Genomic DNA, 23,188 nt, shown 5'->3' with positions numbered 1-23,188 from the left:
AGAGACGCCAACAGAAAGTGCACCCTGCCGCCCACCACCCCGAGGGATTCGGCAGACTTTCTGGCAGCCCCCCAAGTAGAGGGGATGCTGCACAGCCAGATTCCACTTACATAAGATGGTCCATTAACGTACATACCGCGGGAACAACCCCCAACGGTCTGCTAAGCACAGAATTCAAACTAGGAACTCCAGCTGCTCTGCAGAGAGGGGCCTTCAACGGGGCTTGTCACCAGATGGCTGGGTTCTGGTGTCTGTCCAACGACCAGGAAACGGAGGTCTGCATATCAAGCTGTAGGTCAAAGGGGTCAGTGGGCCACTCACCTATCAATGGCCACTCACTTACATTCAACAGGACCAGACTCCACAACAGAACCTCAACATACAGAGAGAACCCTACGCCAGAACTCGGGCCCCAAGTCAGGACAGAAACCAGTCTAAACAGTCCAGATTATCAGAGGCTGGGTGGGGAGGGCAGGGAGAGGCTAGGAAGGGACAGCATGTCCTCCATGGCCACCTGGCACCCCTGCTGTTGGGCAGCCAGAGGGACAGTGGGAGCACAGCAGGAGGGAGTACAGCAGGAGGGGAGCACAGGGGGAGGAGGAGAGCACGGGAGAGGGGAGTACAGCAGGAGGATGGGAGCACAGGGGGAGGAGGGGGGAGCACAGGGGGAGGAGGGGAGCACAGGGGGAGGAGGGGAGCACAGGGGGAGGGGAGCACAGGGGGAGGGTGGGAGCACAGGGGGAGGGTGGGAGCACAGTGGGAGGAGGGGAGCACAGCAGGAGGGAGTACAGGGGGAGGAGGGGAGCACAGCAGGAGGGAGTACAGGGGGAGGAGGGGAGCACAGCAGGAGGGAGTACAGGGGGAGGAGGGGAGCACAGCAGGAGGGAGTACAGGGGGAGGAGGGGAGCACAGCAGGAGGGAGTACAGGGGGAGGAGGGGAGCACAGCAGGAGGGAGTACAGGGGGAGGAGGGGAGCACAGCAGGAGGGAGTACAGGGGGAGGAGGGGAGCACAGGGGGAGGAGGGGAGCATAGCAAGGGGAGCACAGGGGGAGGAGGGGAGCACAGGGGGAGGAAGGGAGCACAGGGGGAGGAGGGGAGCACAGGGGGAGGAGGGGAGCACAGGGGGAGGAGAGGAGCACAGGGGGAGGAGGAGAGCACAGGGGGAGGAGGGGAGCACAGGGGGAGGAGGGGAGCACAGGGGGAGGAGGAGAGTACAGGGGGAGGAGGGGAGCACAGGGGGAGGAGGGGAGCACAGGGGGAGGAGGAGAGCACAGGGGGAGGAGGGGAGCACAGGGGGAGGAGGGGAGCACAGGAGTGGGGAGCACAGGGGGAGGGGAGCACAGGGGGAGGAGAGCACAGCAGCAGGAGGGGAGCACAGCAAGGGGAGCACAGCAGGAGGAGGGGAGCACAGCAGGAGGGGAGCACAGGGGGAGGGGAGCACTGCAAGGGGAGCACAGGGGGAGGAGGGGAACACAATGGGAGGGGAAACAGCAGGAGGGTGGGAGCACAGTGGGGGGAAGGAGCAGTGGGAAGAAGGGAGCACAGCTGAGGAGGGGAGCACAGTTGAATCAAGGGACACAACTAGAGGAGGTGAGCACAGTGGGAGGGGAGCACAGTGGGAGGCGAGCACAGCAGGAGGAGGGGAGCACAGCAGGAGGAGGGGAGCACAGCGGGAGGAGGGGAGCACAGGGGGAGGAGGGGAGCACAGGGGGAGGGGAGCACAGCAGGAGGAGGGGAGCACAGGAGGAGGGGAGCACTGCAGGAGGGGAGCACAGCAGGAGGGGAGCACAGCAGGAGGGGAGCACAGCTGGAGGAGGGGAGCACAGGGGGAGGAGGGGAGCACAGCGGGAGGAGGGGAGCACAATGGGAGGGTGGGAACACAACAGGAGGAGAAACAGCAGGAGGGTGGGAGCACAGTGGGGGGAAGGAGCAGTGGGAAGAAGGGAGCACAGCTGAGGAGGGGAGAACAGTTGAATCAAGGGACACAACTAGAGGAGGTGAGCACATTGCTCCACGGATTCACAAGCTGTTCATTCTCCATGTACCTGTGTCCAGGGCCCCTACAGCCCTCAGCTGGCAGGAGTCAGATCTGCTCCAGAAACCCCGCAACTACTCAACACCCACGTACGCATCTTGCTGTGCAAGCCATCCTGGCTTCACCAGACTCAGGCCTAAAGCAAAAGGCACTGACCACAGGTCCAGGCCACACAGGAGACACTGGGCCATCGAGCTCAATGACCGTACCGGTTCTTCAGCCCACACACAGCTGTGGACCTGTCACTCACAGGGCGAGGACTGAACTGTTGGAGGCCATTGCCACTGGCATCCCATTGTGACCCCTTTCCTGAAGGGGTCCCCAAGTCACACAGTGGAAGGCAACGGTGCTTCAGTGAAAACGGAAGGACAAGACCAAATGCAACCAGGGCGGCTGCCGGCACATCCAGCGGGCCGACGTCCCCAGGCCCCGAGTTCGCAGGATGCCCCGTCAAGTGCCCTGGATGAAGTCACCCTTCACCAGCAGACACACACTTGGGGAGTTGTGAAGTAACTGAACCAATTTGTGGCTGAAGTCTGGGCGACAGACTGCTGGACCACACATTATCACGCTGTCCAGTGCCACGCCATCATCTTAGGGAGACCAGCTAAATGATTCAATAGGATCTGCCGCAATTACCCCGCAGGGCTGATGAGAGAGGGAAGCAAGCTGCAGGGTAGAGTCAGCTCTCTGGAACTCACCTGAAGGGGACGCAGGTGTCTTCCTGAAGGAACGCCGCTCTGCCTTGGGGCCATGCTCTGGGGGGGTGTCTGAGCTCAGCGAGAACTGGAACTGGATGGTTCCCGACTCCACCTGCTTCACCTGTGATTGACCCCACAAGAGCAACGATGGCATCCCTCGCTGGCCCTTCCGTCAGTGACTCACCAATGACTGCCCAGACCCCCCCTCAAAAAAAGTTTAATCAAGAGAGCAAAGACTCCGGAAGCCACGTGTTCTTAGATCATAAACAAGTAATTTTCTGAGACGAAAATTAGTTGTAGCATTAAAATCCCAGGAGGCCATATTATCAGAGAATGACATTTACCCAGGAAATATAGTTTAAGGTATTTAATAGGCCACAATGTGTATGTGTTTTTTAATTAACATGTAATATTGACTTACTTGCATAACTATAGCCCTGTGGGTTTTAACCCCTGTGCAGAATCACATGACCTGCCCCATCCCTCCCTCGGCTGGTCCAAGCATCCACTGCCTGCTTCTCCATAACCAGGCTGGTCTTCCTGAATGTCATGTGGGCACAATCACGTGGCACATGGCCCTTGAGAGGGGCTTTCTCACACACTCAATCCACACAATGCCCATGGAGACTGACCACGTGTGAAACTATCAACAGTCCGTGCCGTCCATGGTTGAGTCATGCCCTATCACACCTATGTGCCACCGTCCACCCATCCGTCCACTCACTGGGAACACCGGGCTAACTGCTGGTCTGCGGACTGTGCACAGAGGTCTGGGAACACCGGGCTAGCTGCCGGTCTACAGAATGAGTGTGCACAGAGGTCTGGGAACACCCGGCTAGCTGCCGGTCTGCAGACTGAGTGTGCACAGAGGTCTGGGAACACCGGGCTAGCTGCCGGTCTGCAGACTGAGTGTGCACAGAGGTCTGGGAACACCGGGCTAGCTGCCAGTCTGCAGACTGAGTGTGCACAGAGGTCTGGGAACACCGGGCTAGCTGCCGGTCTACAGAATGAGTGTGCACAGAGGTCTGGGAACACCCGGCTAGCTGCCGGTCTGCAGAATGAGTGTGCACAGAGGTCTGGGAGCACCCGGCTAGCTGCCGGTCTGCAGACTGAGTGTGCACAGAGGTCTGGGAACACCGGGCTAGCTGCCGGTCTGCAGACTGAGTGTGCACAGAGGTCTGGGAGCACCCGGCTAGCTGCCGGTCTGCAGACTGAGTGTGCACAGAGGTCTGGGAACACCGGGCTAGCTGCTGGTCTGCGGACTGTGCACAGAGGTCTGGGAACACCGGGCTAGCTGCCGGTCTGCAGACTGAGTGTGCACAGAGGTCTGGGAGCACCCGGCTAGCTGCCGGTCTGCAGACTGAGTGTGCACAGAGGTCTGGGAACACCGGGCTAGCTGCCGGTCTGCAGACTGAGTGTGCACAGAGGTCTGGGAACACCGGGCTAGCTGCTGGTCTGCGGACTGTGCACAGAGGTCTGGGAACACCGGGCTAGCTGCCGGTCTACAGAATGAGTGTGCACAGAGGTCTGGGAACACCCGGCTAGCTGCCGGTCTGCAGAATGAGTGTGCACAGAGGTCTGGGAGCACCCGGCTAGCTGCCGGTCTGCAGACTGAGTGTGCACAGAGGTCTGGGAACACCGGGCTAGCTGCTGGTCTGCAGACTGTGCACAGAGGTCTGGGAACACCGGGCTAGCTGCCAGTCTGCAGACTGAGTGTGCACAGAGGTCTGGGAACACCGGGCTAGCTGCCACAGGTCTGCAGACTGAGTGTGCACAGAGGTCTGGGAACACCGGGCTAGCTGCCACAGGTCTGCAGACTGAGTGTGCACAGAGGTCTGGGAACACCGGGCTAGCTGCCACAGGTCTGCAGACTGAGTGTGCACAGAGGTCTGGGAACACTGGGCTAGCTGCCGGTCTGCAGACTGAGTGTGCACAGAGGTCTGGGAACACCGGGCTAGCTGCTGGTCTGCGGACTGTGCACAGAGGTCTGGGAACACCGGGCTAGCTGCCAGTCTGCAGACTGAGTGTGCACAGAGGTCTGGGAACACCGGGCTAGCTGCCACAGGTCTGCAGACTGAGTGTGCACAGAGGTCTGGGAACACCGGGCTAGCTGCCGGTCTGCAGACTTTGCACAGAGGTCTGGGAACACCCAGCTAGCTGCCGGTCTGCAGACTGTGCACAGAGGTCTGGGAACACCCAGCTAGCTGCCGGTCTGCAGACTGTGCACAGAGGCAACACAAACGGTGGTGGGCGAATTGCCGTGTGAACCGGCTTCATTTCTCTGGGGACTGGCTGCTAGAAAGTGACTCTGTAGACACTACAGTTTGTAAAAATTAAAATAAAAATTTAAAAAAATCTGAGCCATAGGAACTAGAGAGATGGCTCAGTGGTTAAGAGCACTGGCTGCTCTTACAGAGGACCTAGGTTCAGTCCCCAGCACCTACTGGGTTTAAACTGTTATTGTTTGAATCTGAAATGTCTCCCATAGGCTCGTGTTCAGAGCTATTTTGAAGGCGTGTGGACCTCTACTGGATGGGGCCCAGCTGCTCCCAATGGGTCACTCGGGGCCACCTTTGCCAATCACATGCACCCGACTCTGGCTGGCTCCCTCTACCTCCTCTCCTCCTAAGTAAGAAGTCTGGACTAAACAGTCCCACCTCCATGTGCCCACCTGCCTTCCCTCCCAGGACACACTTAGTCCCTCTGAGGCTGTGAGCCACAATAAGCCTTTCCTCCCTGGTTTCTGTCTGGTATTTTGGTTACAACAAAATGAATTGTAATTAATGTGGTATCTTATTGTTAATGATTTCTCTTGAGGTTTTAAATGTAAATTCTACCAGGGGTGGGGCACATGCTTGCAACCCAGCACTTGGGAGGCTGAGAGGAGGAACCACCAGTTTGAGGCCAGTGTGGGTTACATGGTGAGACCCTTTCTCAAGTAACTAAACGAATTCAATAAAAATCCATCTCTGACATCTCATGCCCTCTGGAGGATGGAATGCAGATGCCCTCACCTAAATCCTGACTCCTACAGGATCTAGTTCACCTAGATCCTGACTCCTGACATCACTGTCTCATTCCACAGGATCTACACACCTTGAAGACCTCACAGGATTCTGCGCAGCTTCTGCCCCAACCTCCCATGAAGCCCACTCAACCCCATTCCGGCTGTTCTTCATCCCCATCTTCCACGTGTCCTTCTGTCTGGAGAACCTCAGGCTGCTCCTGAATTCCCTTCAGTTCACTGGGGAAGGTAATGCCTGTGCTTCGGGTGACTCTTGATGGGTACAGAATTCTGGGTTCCAAAATCTTTTGCTTTCCCCATTGGCCCCCATGGCTTCTGACAGGAACCCACAAGCATCCTCGTCACCATTTCTCTGTAGGCAAGGAACCACTTTTCTACTTCTGTTCTCAACTCTTTTCCTTCGCTTTTAGTTCTCAGTGTTTACAGCGTCTGGCTGAGGTTACTTCCCATTTATCTCTGGGTTCGTGTCTCTTGCCCGGGGTTTCCTGTCACTATTCTGCAGAGGTGTTTCCTGCACCAGGCACTCTCCCGTCTCCTGGGAAGGGGTGCTGACACAGGTGCTGGACTCTGGCACTGTCCCACTGGTCCGCAGCAGAGCCCAGCCGGCCGCTGCCTATCAACTCCTGCAGCTCAGGAGGTCCTAGTTCTGCAGACTGACCTTCAGGTTCACAGGCTCTTCAGTCATCCACCCAGCTACACAGCACATCTTGTGAAGATCTTAACTTGGCTGTTTTTCAGTTCTGAAATTTCCATCTTGCTCATCTCTATATCTTCTCTCTCTATTCACTGGTGTCAGCACCTCTGTGCCTGGGCATTTCCACGGCGCTGTTTTAAGATCTTTGATAACCAACCTCTGTACCACCTCAGCGTGGCTATCTACCAAACATCTTGTCTCTACCTCGGCTCTTGGTATACAAAATCATTTAGATTATATTGCACTCATTTCAAAGATTTTCATTAAGAATCTATGGCTGCTTTGCAGTCCGCGAAGAAAGAAAGTTGATATTGTGTGTCAGTGGGACCAGGGCTCGGGTCCCAGCTTCTGATCACAGTTCCTATGGGCAGTGGTGTTCACACGAGCACTCCTCTCAAAGCTTGCACAGTCCCCTTAAGATCCTCCAGTGGGCAGTCCCAGGACTAGACAGTGTCCAACCCATACACACAGCTCAGGTCTCAGACTCCTTGGCCTGCTGCTTGAGGTCGGATCCACATTGCAGCTTGGGCTAAGCTCACAACATCTGCTTCCGAGCCCCTGCCCGTGAGTGCTGAGCAGTTCCTGGGCACCCTTCGAGTTCCCAACCAGGCCTGCTGTGTGCATCGCATCTGAGGCCGGGTGATTTATAAAGAGGACAGGAGTGTGAACATGGCTAATGTCCTCATCCATCAGTTCAGGAACTCAGTGTATGATGTCTACAGTTGATAAACTAATGGCATAGGGAGCATACTATTTCAAAATCAAAGGTAAATAACTATAAATCATAACTAGGAACTGAAAGCTTCTGGAGGTATAAATACTTTTAAAGGATTATTCACCCAAAGGAGAAAGACAAGAAAAGGACAAGAGCTAGGCAGGAAACACAGTCATGAGATGTTACCTCACTTCACACAAACTATGAAATAACGGTTGGCAGGACGAATCCTAAAATGTGCTTCCCAGAAACGATGCATTCCAGCGTTGCTACTTTCCTTGACTGGCAGCTGCCATGGGCTCAGGGACATTCTTCAAAGTCTCCATGTGCGTATTCAAAAGGCAGTCACTGAACAAGGGAGAGGGCACAGGTGCGCGCACCTGGATCCCAGCTGGTCTCACTTGGCCAGTGTTCGAGCCGCCAGGAAGGAACGTGAAGAGGCTGTGCCGCTTCCCTGGCACAGGGGTGGAGACGGGGCCTGTACCATCCCAACTCTGCTTCCCTGGCACAGGGGTGGAGACGGGGCTTGTACCATCCCAACTCACCGCTCTCACCCACTCTGCCTGCTCAGGGTGCTGGTCCTCAACAACAGCACTTCTGGCCCCAAAAGCCCGCAGCAAGGTCTGTAGACACTTCGGCTGCCACAACTGGAGATGCTACTGACATCTAGTGGCAGAAGACGGGGATGCGGCCAAATACCCTCCAGAGCTGACGGTCCCCAAAAAAGTTACCTGGCAGAAGTGTCAGCAGTTCTGGGGTTGAGAAATGGAACTCAGATGTGATGTTCTTCATGAAAAATGGAAATGTTTGACACGTGTGTCACCAAGCAAGTCAAATTTTCAAAATGTGTGTGCCTGATACAGTTCACACACTCAGAAAGGGAAAGCAATGAGGTGGCAAGACAAGTCGTAAACGGGACAAACATTTACACCAGACAGACAGACAGACAGAGACACACAGAGACAGAGACAGAGAGACACACACACAAAGGGACATAAAACCACATGGAAACTACACCAAGAAGGAGGGGAGGAAGGGGGTGATTAAAAATGTCTGGGTCTGCCGGGCGGTGGTGGCGCGAGCCCTTAATCCCAGCAATTGGGAGGCAGAGCCAGGTGGATCTCTGTGAGTTCGAGGCCAGCCTGGCTACAAAGTGAGTTCCAGGAAAGGTGCAAAGCTACACAGAGAAACCCTGTCTCGGAAAAAAAAAAAAAAAAAAAAAAAGTCTGGGTCCCTCCTGGCCCTCTAGGGTATGACAGGGCACCCTCCCCGATCTGCTCTTCCATGTGATGCATGGAGCCTTTATTTACACTCACTTCCTCTTTCTCAGATGAACTTGTCATTTCATAATATGGCTCCATAATGAGAGACAAACTCTTAACAAGGAAACCGCACGATCAGCTGTTCCCTGACGCAGGTCCCCAAAGCATCAACCAGATTGTAAATAACAACACTGGAAATAATAATAATAATAATAATAATAATAATAATAATAGCTGTCGCTGGAGTCAGCACAGACTGTGAAATGGCAGGTACGGGGACATCCTAGGCACCACAAGGAAGAGCGGGGTGGGGGTGGGGTGCCCTGTCACACCCTAGAGGGCCAGGATGGACCCCAGACATTGGCCAGAGCCAAGCCATAGTTCCAAACCTGTCCATGGTGCCTGGGTCACTTGCCTTCCAAGACCCCCACCTGGGCAGGGCAGCCAGGGTGACACATGTCCTGACCTTACTTGCTTTCCAGGTTGGAGCTCAGAGAATGTCACAGCCAAGCAGCTTTTTCAATCTGAGAATCTGCAGTGGACCTGCCACCCTACATCCAGCTGAGAGGGGCAAAGTCCGGAGTGGGTATGTGGTGAGTGTAACGCCCAGATGCGGACCGAAGCCAAACCCCTGCCTAGCTCTCATGCATTCACCCCCCTGGCAAAAAACACAGGAAGTCCTCCTCTGAGGCACCAAACATGGACCCAAGCCAAGGAGAAACACCTCGCCAAGTGTGCAAAACAGTCCAGCAAGGCATCCAGAGGTGGAGATGTGAACAAGGGTGCTAGCCGGCCTAACCACAACTCAGCAAGCACCAAAGGCGTGCCTAGGACACAGGAGAGGTTTGTTCACGAAATACCAGAAACATACTAGTCAAATTGGAGTTTTAAAATAAATAAACGTAGACTCAGTGGATAAAGTGCTTTCTGAGTAAACGTGAAGAGCTGAGTTCAATCCTAGGAACTCAGATGAAGCTAAATGTGGCAGTCCATGTCTATAACCCAATACTTCGGGGAAGAGGGGGGACAGGTGGATCCCAGGGGCTCACTATCCAAGCATGCTAGCTCCAATAAGCAAGCTCCAGCTTCAGTGAGATTCTGTGTCCAAAAATAGGATGAGGAAGAATACTGAAAAAAGTCCAATGTCAACTGCTGGCCCCCACATGCATTCTCATGGGTGAATGCACCCGAATATCTATCTCTCTCTCTCTCTCTCTCTCTCTCTCTCTCTCTCTCTCTCTCTCACACACACACACACACACACACACACACACACACACACACAAATGAACTTGCTAGAAGCATGTGAGAATCACACCTATGAAGTACTTACCTCCTCAGAGCTCATGCTAGCTGAAGGCACCTTATAGACCAGACAGTGTGAGGGATTGTGCTGGATCCCACCCTGAAGAGGCAGCGTCACTTTTCCTGAGGCCGCCTCCAGCTCGGGGTTCCAAACAGCCCAGCGAACCATGTGCATGCATGCCAAGTTGGATAGAGAGGTGGACGAGCCCGCCTGGAATGGAAGCACACAGTCATGGAGTGAGCGCGGCAGCCATCTGGGTGGGACATCAGTGATGTGGTCGCACAGAACCTCTGTAGGAGCTCAGAGCAGCGGGGGCCAGGGCCACCCGCTCCACCCAAGAAGGGAGCGAGGCAGAGGATGCAGCATCCACGGTGTGAACAACCTGTCCTGAGACCCACGAGTCTTCCTGTGGCTCAAGGCAGCAAGGGCCACTCTAAGACGCCTCCACTCCTCAGGGACCTTTCTGCAGACCTGTAAACCTTGGAAACTTGCTGAGTTCTCCTCAATAAAAGAATGGCACCTGCATTGCTGAAGAGAAGCTTTGCAAAATAATGTGCGTGCGTGTGTGTGTGTGTGTGTGTGTGTGTGTGTGTGTGTGTCTACCTGTGTGAATATCTGTGTGAGGGAGATGTGCATGTGTACATGTATATATGTGAGGGTCTGTATACTTATATATGTGTGGGTTTATGGAAGGTGTATATGTGGGGAGAGTCTAAGTATGTATTTTATATGTGAGCATGTATATGGGGGGTATAGGTGTGTGTGTGTGTGTGTGTGTGTGTGTGTGTGTGTGTGTGTATAAGTGTATGTATATGTATGCGTATGAGGGGGTGGAGGTGCATGATCAACTCAGGGTTTCCGGTACACATCTTCATCGAAGACTGAATAGAAGGCTAGTACAGTATACTGGAGAATGTCTATGGAGTTGGGAAAGCAATCCAGCTCAGTTTTATGCATTACTCCTCCACCTTCTCAGTGAGTAGCCGGGTGAAAAGGACGAGGCTGAGGAAACCCAGGCTCACAGCCACCTGTCATTTACAGAAAGTTGTCTCTACAAATTCAGATGTGGAGTCCAGCTCAGCAATGTGTCTACAGATGTCACTTTCATCTGGTTTTTGTTTTTGTTTTGTTTTTTTAAGTAAGATTACAGCTGAGCTCCAGGTCTTTGTGGGGTACAGAAATGCCACTGGGCCCATCAAAGAGTGACCACTTTGAGTAGTAGCCCTGACAGGCAGATCCCAGCAAGGTAAGTTCTCTGAGGTCCACAGGAAACTGTCACACCAGAACAAGGTGACCCATGACCCTAGTCTAGAAGGCCCAGGGAAGGAGCCATCAGGCCGCTTCTCACTGGGACGCAGTCTCAGCCACCACCTGCTCCAACGCAACACCCTGATAGCAGTAGGCAGTAAGGGGTCTGAACCCAGCCTGCCCACTTCCTGGCACTCTTCATGGGTAGCTGAGCAGCCGGACACGTGGATGAAGGAATACACCAGATGAGATGGCTCACCGCCCTCGGCAGCAGGTATAGGTCACTCAGGTGCAGACAAGGGTACCTGAGGGCACAGGCCCAGGCAGTCAGCACAATTCTGGTGTGGAGGACATAAACCTGGTAACCTGGAAGGGGGCCTCCTTCTCTTGATGAGGTCAGAAATCCACAGCTGCCTGGGATAGAGACTTGAAGCACCATCCACAAGAAAAGGACACCAAGGGACAAGATGGCATAAGCTTTGGCAAGAGCCAGCAAGGACAGTAGGGTTCTAGCTGTGGCCAAGGTCCTGATAAATCCTGCTCATCTGACTAGAAACAAGGGTGTCCATGCTACTGTCACTGCCAGACACGAGCACACCAGGGTCCCGGGCAGATGCCACACACTCACAAAAAGGCCTCTGCGAGACTAAACCACAGCCGAGTTCAAGGGCCAACAATCAGAACAACAAAGTGACCAGCCCTTGTTCCTGTGATGAGACTCTGTCCTGCCATGCGCTCTTTATGTCCGTGAGAGAAAACTCCAAACCAGGAAGGAGTCTTGACTGCTGTCTTGCTATGCGACTGGAATTGAAAGTATGCAGAGCAGCAGGGCAGAGCTGGTCCTTCCTTCCCCAGAGTCAGACTTCAGATGGTGGCTCTAGGTACGGCCATGTTCACATCCCTGTCAGTGTGAATGGGGTCTGGGTTCCTGGCCACTGGGTGAGAAAAAACCCTGAAGTACAAACAAAGAACCTATAAAGTGGGAAACTTTAGCATCAGACTCTGCACACTGGGATGAGCCTGCTTCTACCCTGCCCCGGCCTCCACCCTGCCCCGGCCTCCACCCTGCCCCTGCATGGGCAGGACAGATTTGGGAAGGTGCTGGGTAGGTGCAGGGCGTCAGTTGGCATTGGTGACAGATCCACTCCTCACAAAACTACAATCACCACTCAAGGAGTAAGAGCACTCGCCAATAAAACACCTAAACTCAGCAGCGGCTGGACGGCTTCTGTAAACACAGCGCTCAAGGCGGGATCAGAACTAAAACAGGAATCCAAGTGTCCATGCAATTGGTGCAACGCCTTCTGGCGTCGTTTCTCAAATTAGGTGATCCTGACATCTAATTTTCCAATTTCACGGTTCTCTGTGGCTGTTTGGTTCTCGATCAATATAAATCTCTTCCGTGTGGAGTATCTGGCAGTTAGATAAACACCCACTTGTCCTCGCTTTTGTCTTTAACAGTGAGAGATGACTTGTGAGGTACTGATCACGTCTGAAGCCCCGACACAGTAACTGGGAGCTTGGGGCAGCCCACCCCCACACACCCACCTGTCTCCTGAAGCCAGCCCAGAGGCTCCTGCTTCGGCCAACCACGGTCCTCTCCATTCACGGCCGAGCATGTACACAGAGCAAGCGCAGTCACTCCTCACACTTCCCCTGCCTGTGACTTTTTTTTTGTTAGGATTAAAGGTTGGCTGATACCACAGTGCAGCCCTGCAGCCCCAGCTACCCAGGAGGCAGAGACAGGGAGACTCTGTGAGGCAAGGAGTTTAGGGACAGCCTTGGCAATGCAGGGCAACTCTATCTCAAAAGTAAAAATAAAAACTATTGACTTCATCATTTCTTTTCCTGCCAAATTTAGATCAGAATTCATACATCCCCTAAAGAAAAAGGGAAAAGCCCAAACTACTCTGAAATGAATAGTTTTCATTTAGACTTTTAACTGTAGGAAACAATATAAAAACCAAAGGAGCATAGACAGGTCATGAGCCAGGGTGTGTTGTGAATTGAAGGGTCAGCAAAGCCACAGACAGAATTCTGACACAGACCTCCAGAGATGCTGCAGCCCAGGGTCCCAGTGGTGGGGCGGAGTGGCGGCTCACAGAACATCTGTCCCACCCTGCTCCCTGGTGTGTGCAGATGTGATTAGCATCGTGAGATGAGCTCATCCCAGGGTAGCCAAGCTACGTGGAAGCCGACGACAGGTGTGGTAAGGGCGGGAAAGAAATCTAGGATGGAGCCAGAGACATACGGGGACAGGGACAGGGACAGCAATGTGCTGGTGGAGCAGAGAGGAGAGGGAGGCAGACGAAGCCAAGGACTAGCCTGCAAGAGCAAGGAAGCGGCCTCTCCCACAGGAACACGCCTGCTGCACCTTGCTGTGCCCAGTGGAGCTGACTGAAGCTGCGGCTTCCAGAGGTGTGAGAAAATAAACTCTAAAACAGCAGCCTTGGGACTTGTGCAGCCCCAGGGATTCACATGGTCCCTGGCGGCAATCCTCAGATTAACATGAGTAGAGATGGGCTGAAGCCTCTCGTTCCCTCGGGAGCTTTATCTCCTCAGATGGTTGCTGAGGGTGCTTTTCTGCTGTCTAGATCACCATGCATAGTTCTGAGCATTATCTGCTGGGCCCTCCTGCCCCATTGGCAGAGACAAAGTGACAGTGACGTCCTGTCTGGGTAGAGGGAGGAGCCATCCGGACAATCCTCACACTTGCTGCCACTGAGGCCAATTCCAGAGACAGGGATGAGCCCAGAGGGATGGAAGCCTTGATGCTTAAGACCACATCGAGCCCTTGGCTGAACACAAACAGCCCTGGCAGACTGTCTCTGAGTGCTCCCTACATCACACCAATCACAGAGAGAAGACAAGGGGCAGAGAGGGGGCTGTGCTGGGAGAAAGCCCAGTCAGGTCAATGCTTCCCTAAATTTGATCTCTAGAACCAATGTAAAAACAAAAACAAAAAACCCACCACAGCCAGGCATGGTAACCCATCCTTGTAATCCCACTCTGAGGAATAAGACACAGGGATCCTGGGGCTTTCTGCCCTGCCAGCCCAGCCAGCAAGACTCTCTGATTCTCTCTCTCTCTCTCTCTCTCTCTCTCTCTCTCTCTCTCTCTCTCTCTCTCTCTCTCTCTCTCTCTCTCTCTCTCACACACACACACACACACACACACACACACACACACACACACACACACACCCCGAGTCATAGCTAGCACCTAAGGAATGACAATCAAGACATCCTCTGCACACAAAGCAGAGTGACTTAAGGGTCCTCATCCCTCTAAGAAAAGTGACAAGAAAGTGTGGGGCACTGTGAAGGCCACTGCAGAGGCCACAGTCAGACCCCAGCCAGGACCCTGAACAATCCGGCTCATGTCGGGAGGGGAAGGCTCTGCCCTTTGAACTCTGACCCAGAGCCCGCACCTAGAGGGCAGATGTGAGACCCAGACAAGCAGCACAGAAGGGGAAACCAAGGCCCACCGCCCACCCGGAAGAGCGCAAAGGGAATCGGACAGCCTGAGTCCAGACAGCACCTGAGAAAATGTGTTTTCCGCTGCTCCTCCAAAAGGCCTCAAGTTCTGGGCCCTTGAGACAAACCTCACAAGGCTAAGACCCGAGGTGACGAGTCCTGCAATCAGGCAGTGGTAGCATGAATCTTCACCCTCCTCCCTGCCAGCCCTCCAGCACAGGGTCCCCGACCAAGCAGCATCGATTACACGCCGCAACCTAGCGCAAATGAGAGGCGCAGTGCAGAACACTTGGCAGCGACTGCCAGCTAATTCCCCTCACACACGTTCACATCGGCAAAGGAAGCCTAACAGCCCATAATTAAAGTCATCTGCTCTCCCATGTGTGACCCGGCATATGAGGTGTCACTTAAACTCACGGTGATCATTTATTAGGCAATATTTTCAGCTCATTCAACTGAGCACAGTAGTTATTTTTAGTCATATACACGAGCAATGAAAGCAAGTTCCACAGCCTAGATGCCTAGATCTCCTGATAGGCTAACAGGCTAGCAAAACTCCAGGTCCTTTCTGTCAGCCTGTGGGGGCTGACAGAAGCAAGAGAGGCTGTCCTGGCTGCAGAGGTGAGTGTGAGGTGGACGGGTGGGGCCACCCACGGGTGAAGACTGAGTCAGGCCCAGCATCTGCACAGACACCTAGAGCCAGCTGCGTGGGCAGCACTGGTCCTGCTCCTGCTCCCTCTCCCTCCCCAGTGAGGTCCTGCGGCACTGGCCCTCCACAAGGCCTGCTGAAGCAGCACCTAACAAGAACTTCATCCCTGGCCAGGTCACAGGAGACGGGAGCAGGAGGCCATCGTGGGCAGGGGCCATAGGAGATGAGAACTCTCACTCAGAGGTTACAGCTGAACGGGAAGTGAAGCAGGAGAGGAGGACGAGGCTGAGGAGATGACAGGAGGAGGGTGAGCAGAGAAACCCACACGTGTGTGTGCACACAAGGATGGGAGTGGGCAAAAGAGCCACAGAAAGCAGATGTGAGAGATCATGACAGGAGTGTTTGAAACCTGAAGCTCTGCCCATGCTATGGTGTCACCGCGGGGCCCCAGGTACCGGCTGTTCCACTCCAGTCCTCCAGACACAGTCTAACTTAGGAAAAGGCACAGTCCGTGAAGGTGCCGCATGCAGAGCTGGCCACCTATTCAAAATAATGACAGTCCACACAAGCACTGCAGCTACGTTAGACGTAAAGGAGAGAAAATATCGCACACAGAACCACAGCATGGAAAACAAAATGCCCAGAATAAATCTAGTAGGAAGCAGTCAAAATCCACATTTGTAACTTAAAAAGGCAAAAAGTACAAAATCAGCGTCTGGGGAGATGGCTGCTGCAGAGTATCTCATGTAAGCAGGGTGGATGTGGAGGCTGAGATCCCAGGAGCAAACTGGCAAGTTAGCTCCTGGTGAGTGTCCTGGCAAGTTTAATGCCAACTTGGCACAAGCTAGAGTCACCTGAGCAAAGGAAGCCTCAGTGGAGAAAATAACTCAAGATCAGGCTGTAGGCACAGCCTGTAGGGCATTTTCGTAATTAGTAAGTGATGTAGGGGGTAGGGGGTCAGTCCACTGTGAGTGGGGCCACCCTAGGGTTTGTTTCTGGGTTCTATAAGAAAGCAAGCTGAGGATCCCATAAAGAGCAAGCCAGTAAGCAGCGCCCCTCCATAGTCTCTGTATCAGCTCCCCTCTCCAGGTTCCTGGCCTGCTAGAGTTCCTGTCCTGACTCCCTTCAATGATAAACTGTGATGTGGAAGTGTAAGCCAAATCAACCCTTTTTTCTCCAAGTTGCTTTTGGTCATGGTGTTTCATCACAGCAACAGTAACCCTAAGAGAGAAAGCTCCAGGCTTGCTTGAGAAACCCTGCCTCAAAGGATAAAGTGGAAAATGATTAAGGAAGACTCCAGACACCAATCTCAGGCCCCCACACACAGGAGCACACATATGTAAACATACATACACACCGGCAAGCACACCACCCATGCACATAAAAACAGAGTCTTACTACAATGCCTGGCACAATGTGTTTGCACAGCCACGGGAGGCAGGGCCCCAGGCTCTTGGTCATCTGACTGACTCCCAGATCCAGGGGTCCTCGGCTTTTCCTGACTCCAGGGAGCTAAGGTGCTCTCAAGGGAAGCAGGTTCAGAAAAGTGGCATCGGGAGGGTGAACAGAGGATGCCAAGGCGCTCTCTGCAGACACGCATTCTGAGCAGTGAGTGACAGAGAAGAAAGATGCAGTGTGAGGGACCGGAGTCAACCACAGGAAGAGCCCTTCAGCTGCGGCCAAGCAGAAAATCAAACAGGCGTCTTCTGCAAACACAGGCCCATCCCAGAAGGACCTCCGGGGCAGTCCCTGGCTACAAATCTCATCTCACCTAAAAAAGGAGACGAGAAGTGTGAGCTGTGTTTAGCAAAGACTCAGACTCAACAGAGCAGAGGGAGCTACAAGCAGGCAACGATTGGGTAGGGGGAACAGATGTGGACTAGGCAAGTGCTCCTGGGCTCTCGGCCTGTGAGCGAGCAGGTCCCATCCATCAGCAGGGCCTCAAGCTGCAGAGAGGCCAGAGGCAGAAGCCTCAGCCACGGGCCCAAACCAAACCCCAGTTAAGTTTGCGATGCTTAATTGCAGTTCTCAACTTGACTGGATTAAGAAGCACCTGGTGGGGCAGCCAGATGGCTCAGCAGGTAAAGACAGTTGTGGCCTACGCTGACATTCCGAGTTCGAACCCTAGGACCCACATTGTGAAAAGAGAGAACCAACTCCCAAAGCTGTTCTCTGACTTCCACATACAAGCATGCATGTGTGGGTGTGTGCATGCACTCACATACAAAATCACAAATGAAATTCAAAAGATATCTGTGGCACACTTTTCCAAATGGATTAACTGGGCAATGAGACCCGCCCTGAATGTGGGCAGCACACGCCCATGGGCTGGGTCCAGACTGGATAAAAGGGGAAAGGAGAAGGCAGCTGACTACACATACATCCCTCCCCTTCCTGGTCCATGGATGTGAGCAAGCAGTCTCACGCTCCTGAAGCCATCCAGGCAACCCATTGCCACCACAATGCCTTTCCCACCGCGATGGGCACGCTCAAACCAGGAGTCAGCAATCACTTTCTCCCTCCAGTCTTTCATCAGGTATTGTTACAGCCAACGTAAGACAGCCGGGAGACGGCCGGGAGAAGGCCGGGAGACAGCCCTGCCTGATGCAGACCAGAACCAAACACAGCATGTGCTCATGTCTCTGTCAAACCAAAGAACATCAGTAAATACATAAATAACAAACTAGAACTTAACTCCTTAGCAGTTTGGGGAGGGACTACCTTGTCACGTGACACCACTCAAAGCAATGTTTTCATTCCTACAAGCCTAGGGAAGGCACAGTGTCCTTGAATGATCACACAACAGAGGCCTGCCTGGAAAGTCTGTAGCTGGGCCCTCACTGGGTTCCCAAGCTTTGGGGAGTGTGCGCCATCACTCAGTCAGCTGGCAAACACCCTGGGGACCACAGCTGCACACTTCAGAGCTTCTCAGTGAGGCAGCTCCACGGAGACTGTACGGTACACCATCCCCTGAATCCTGACAAGGAGGCAATCCCGGGACACTGCCTCTTGGGCAGCTCAAACCCAATTTATCCCCAAAGACAAAATACATTAACAGGGCTTCGGCTGCCATGGCTGAAGAGGGAGGCACTTAACAATGGGTGTGCCCCCAGTTTGTGTGTAATAATGAACAAGTGCTCAAGGCTGGGAATGAAACGGATCCGACTTTCAGTCGGTGCTCCCCCTGACCCACATGGTGCCCCGCCCCCGTCCGGATGGGCCATTTGAGGATACACCGTTCACAAAAGGGGACCGCGGCTCTCAGCTCCTGCTCTGAAGGACAATGGCAAGCCAGAAACCGGGCACAAGGGACAAGGAAACACATCAGAGCCACCGCGGAAGACACGGGGCGTCCGGCTTGGGCAACGACACTGTGTGGGGAATCTTACTGCCAGAGCAAAGGGGAGCTTTCGGTGACCCCGGGGATGAGCAGCAGAGAAGTGTCCGTCCAGGCTGACCATTCCACGCAGTGGGGGCGCCCTTGGTGAGGAGCTGAGCCCATCTTTGGGGATGGCTGCCAGTTTTTACAGACATGCGATCTGGGAGGAAGAGCAGACGAGACCAGCCCCGAGCGGCGAACACAGAGTTGGCGTTGGACACGGACACGAGGGGCGTCACATGCTGCCCTGCACCCCATCTACGTGTCAGTTTTCCATAGAAAATAAAACACATTCGGGGGAGGGGGGAGGGAGATGGCTCCAAAGAGGAGGCGTTCGCTGAGCAAGCACAAGGACAGGAGTTTGTGTCCCCAGAAGCCTGGCAACAGCACGGGCAGGCATGGTGACACCCGTTACCCCAGCACCTACAGAGATGGAGACCCCCAGAATGGGTGGGCTGGCTAGACTAGCCAGAACTGCTGAGCTCTGGGTTCAGCGAAAGACTCCGCTAGATAAATAAAGTGGAGAGCGATCGAGAAAGACGCCTGTGGTAAACTTGAGGCTCCTCACGCATGTACGCACAGACATGTACGCACAGACATGTACGCAGACATGCCCACGCCCCAGCACACTCACATCCATAACCAGAGGAGAGAGAAGGAAGCAGCGAGTCCACCTCCCAGATAAATAACTGAAGATGCACGTCCCGGATGAGTAACTGAGCGTGACAGTTCCAGGGGCAGCGGTGGAACCAGCAGAGCCTGTGGACAAGGCTATGCCGTGGGTAGGTCTCGTGTAGCCCAGGTTGGACAGAAACTCATATACAGCTGAAGAAGGCCCTGAACACTTGATCCTCCTGCCTCTGCCTCCTGAGTGCTAAGGTCGCACTGGGCCAGGCCCCTGCTGCCTAGCAGCACCTCACCGGCCCGGCTCTCCCACAGCCCACCCGGGACACCCCACGCCCGCTGCACCTGCACAGCGCCTTTGAGATAAAGCACCTGCTGACAAACAGGGCAGCAGACGCCAAACTGGTCACTAAAGTGGCCAAGACTTGAGGTCGGCCCCAGGAAGGCCTGGTGTGAGCAGAAGACGTGGGAGTCAGCTCGGCAGCAGGAAAGATCAAGGGCACAGTGGGCAGGTGGGCTCCAACCCCCTCCCTGCCCCGGGCTCAACTCCCTTCTTCTGAAAACCGGCCAGCAATGAGGCCCTTGCCACCATGTCCCGTCAGTCTTCCACTGCATTAGCTGTCAGATGACCCGGCCTTTTCCAAACAGAAACTGCATCTGAAGAACAGCATGATCCGTTTCCCAGAGAATCTGTGTCCACATGGGAGCTGTCTACCCACTGCACCTCTCAACCAAAACTATAAATTCTTATCTTAATTATGATGTAGATGCACGCAAAGCTCACTATAAAAAGCCGTTTATCACTCATGCAGATTCGAACTTTACTACACTTAGTAGCAAATGAAAAACATAGTAAAGTGGCTTCATTTTTCAAAATAATTACCGGTTCAATAATTATGAATTAAAGCTGTTATGATGCATGAAGCCTCCTGGGCCACGTCCTGCCATCACAGAACACCCGGTCCCCACGAGGATGATGCGAGGCTGCTTCCTAGCACCACGGGCCGTGTGGTTACCCAGACTTTTACTGCAGAAGAGACACCGGTGCCCGCCAGGCCCCCCTCAGCACAAAGCTGACCCCTGAAAGCCGATACACAAAGGACACTCACACTGCCATCCGCTCCTGAAGGACTGCTGAACGCGTACTCCAGCTGGAAGACGATGGCAAATGCTGGGTGACAGACCATCTCCGGGAGGCGCAGGTGGCTTCTCAAAACCAGAGCCTGGTTTCCGGAGCTGGTCGGAAACACAAACCCGGCGGTGCTGGGGCACGGGTCCCCACCTGTGCCCCTCCCCACGTGAGCAGGGGCCGTCCAGGGGCTCCGGGACACAGTGGGTCCACTCTCTGCAGCCCACAGTGCTCACTCTGGTCACCACTGGCGACACCTCCAGAGGTGGCCTGCAGGGGGCCAGTCAAGTCACTCAGAGCGGCAGAGAGGCGAGGGAGGGGCCGGCCAGCACTGAGCTCGTGTGTGACAGCTGACCTCTCTGCACATCCCACAGTGATGTCTGCATGGGGCCTGGCACATGGGATTCAACACGGAGCAGGACGTGAGGCCCATCCAGGTGGTGTGCAAGAGGCTCTTTGGGAGCGTCTAAAGCACTAGCCCAAAGTTGTCACAGCAAAAACGGGCTTTTCCCAAGTGTACAACCCTGGGGCTTTGCCTGATAAGTGTGATGGAGAGGCACCCGCAGAGCAAGGCCACAGTGCATGCTCCACGTCCTCACCTCACCTCAGCCCCCTTGGCACGGGGAGATACCTGTTCTTAGAAGAGCTGCTGACTCTCCTACTGAAGCTTGCTGAGCGCGTCAAGGCCACGTCCATCTCGGGTACAAGCACAGCCACCTGTGGCCTGTTCACGAAGCCCAGGCCGTTGTGGACGCAGACATGCAGGCGCCGCTCCAGGACCTCCAGGGTGCTGCCATCCAGCAGGCTGACCCCCTGCGAGAGACACAGGGTACAGAGCATGAATCCTGCGTGGCTGGGAAGGGAGTGGCCAGAGAAGGCTGGGTGGGCACGGCGGAGGAGCGACACTGAGTGTAAATGAACCCACTCAAAGGGCAGACGCAGGACACAGGGATGACCACAGGCCACGGGCACACGAGGTACGTTAGGTATTTCCCAGCAGCGTGACCTTCCCAGGCAGCACACACCAAAACACAGACAGCTGAGCGGACAATTCTCAGGACGCAGCCACCTCGTACGCACGAACCTCAGGTCCTCCTGGGAGCCGCCTCCCTGAGATGAGCACCCCAATGGTGCAGAGGGACGCAGGGGAGGAACACACCCGGGTTCCACTCTGTCCTTCGGGAGGAAGCAGGGTGGGAAGAGGATGCAGGCCCAGGCAACAAGTCACAAGCTGATAGAAATGGAGTCTGCCCCAAAGCCATGGCTGGACACCACAGACCTCCATCCTAGTAAGAAACACACGGCACCCTAACAAACCGACAGGCGTCCCTCCCGGCTCAGGGAGAAACGCACGGCACCCTTGCAAACGGACAGGCGTCCCTCCTGACTTCGGTGTTTATGAAATTACATCATCTTTACTTCTTGACCTTGAACTTTCTTGTTTTCACTGCCCATTTAATCGAGCTGAATGGGCCAAATCTCGGCCTCTAGTCTTCGGTTAACAAAAACGAAACAGTGGAGCTACATGGACAGGAAGACACCAAGGCGGTAAAGTCCCTCCCCAGTGTCTGTGAGACTGTCCAGCCTGACAGAGCTGTTCCTCTGCCTGGACTCCCTCCACCTGCTGTGCGGTCAGGAAGGCATCAGAACCGCACGGAGGAAGTGGGTCCTGCCTGAGCCGTGTGTGTGTGTGTGTGTGTGTGTGTGTGTGTGTGTGTGTGTGTGTGTGCATGCGTGCGCACTCAGCCCTCTCGCTTACCTGCTGGAGAGTCAAAAGGCCTCATCCAGACCCAATGGGAACCAATGAGTCACCACCTGAACAGTTTGTCAGACACAGTTAACACACATTGCATGGCACAGTGAACACACAGCCCATCCTCATGGGGCATACGCTCCCAAGAGGGGCGGAGAACATCCCCAGACAGAGAAGAGGGCCAGGTGCCCCGGGAAGTGGACAGGAGAGAGAGTGGAGCTGTGATTTCTGGAGAGGCCTGAACTTGACCTTCAGGAAGGAAGCCCAGGGTGTGAGCACATGTCCAGAGGCCCAGGGTGGGCCAAGAAGCCCATGAGGCAGCCCAAAGAGGTGGCTCAGAGAGAGGGTAGAAGGTGAAAGGAAATCCATAGGATGATGAGTCTGGACCTCTGCTCATGAGAAGCGAGAGCCCACAGAGGGTCAGAAACAGGAGCAGAGCCAGCTAGAGTCCTGCTTCTGAAAGACCACCTGGACCAAAGCAAAGATTTTCCATAGGATCCCTGAGAACATAGCAAAGGGCACCCCCTTAGAGGGTCAGAGTCCACCACATCCCACAACAAAAGCCACAGACACATCCACAGCCACCAACCAAGGAAGGTGCCACCAGAACACTACAGCCTTCCAGACCTAGCGCCAAGACTGGGTCCAGCCTCTGGAATTTGGGTAGAGCAAGCAGGCTCTGCCCAGCACCACCTCTACCCTGGCATCACACTCAGCAACCTCCATGCTAGACAATCTAGGAGAGTTAGCCCAGGCTGGTCACAGCAATGTCAGCTCCACAAGCCTCACGCTCAGGAGCATCTGCACCTGAGGAATTACAAGTGCTTAAGCCTCTGTGTGCATCAAACCTGCTACTGCCCACTACCCAAAGCCAGGTCCATGGTCACCATGGAGGGGACTTCACATGCAGGGCAAAGGCTATGACCTAAGAGCGTCACTACCAGCTAGCCCCTGATAACCGCCTGTAACCTGCAGGTCTTCTTCCCACTCCAGATCCCGCTGTGTCACTGCCCAGATACGAACAGAATGTCCCCAACAGGTCAACAAGGCCCATACATCCATCAGGACAGACAGATACACTGCAGGACACTCACACTGAGGGACACAGAGCAGTGTCAGCAAAGGAGCCACACCAACTGCTGACGGATGGACGGCACCACAGAGCCACAGGCAAGAGGAACCAACACAGAG

At 54.4% G+C, this 23,188-nt stretch overlaps 1 protein-coding gene across 3 annotated transcripts in view; it reads right to left on the bottom strand.

Moving 5' to 3' along the window:
- The window catches only part of Nphp4 (nephrocystin 4), a 92,780-nt gene that overhangs the window by 40,682 nt on the left and 28,910 nt on the right, over nucleotides 1–23,188 (bottom strand). For 2 of the 3 annotated variants that reach the window (XM_076565767.1, XM_076565766.1), the window contains exons 8-11: nucleotides 20,876–21,057; nucleotides 20,225–20,351; nucleotides 9,767–9,949; nucleotides 2,738–2,858 (exon numbers count right to left, since the gene is read on the bottom strand). In XM_076565767.1, coding sequence (XP_076421882.1) covers nucleotides 2,738–2,858; nucleotides 9,767–9,949; nucleotides 20,225–20,351; nucleotides 20,876–21,057 — 613 coding nt within the window. Of the gene's footprint in view, nucleotides 1–2,737; nucleotides 2,859–9,766; nucleotides 9,950–20,224; nucleotides 20,352–20,875; nucleotides 21,058–23,188 lie in introns of those variants that run through there. The other variant, XM_076565768.1, reaches the window with a different exon arrangement.

Source organism: Peromyscus maniculatus, chromosome 2 (assembly GCF_049852395.1).
Source record: "Peromyscus maniculatus bairdii isolate BWxNUB_F1_BW_parent chromosome 2, HU_Pman_BW_mat_3.1, whole genome shotgun sequence".
NCBI lineage: Eukaryota > Metazoa > Chordata > Mammalia > Rodentia > Cricetidae > Peromyscus > Peromyscus maniculatus.
The sequence above is the reverse complement of the archived record's forward strand: the minus strand, read 5'-3'. Positions and strand labels throughout refer to the sequence as shown.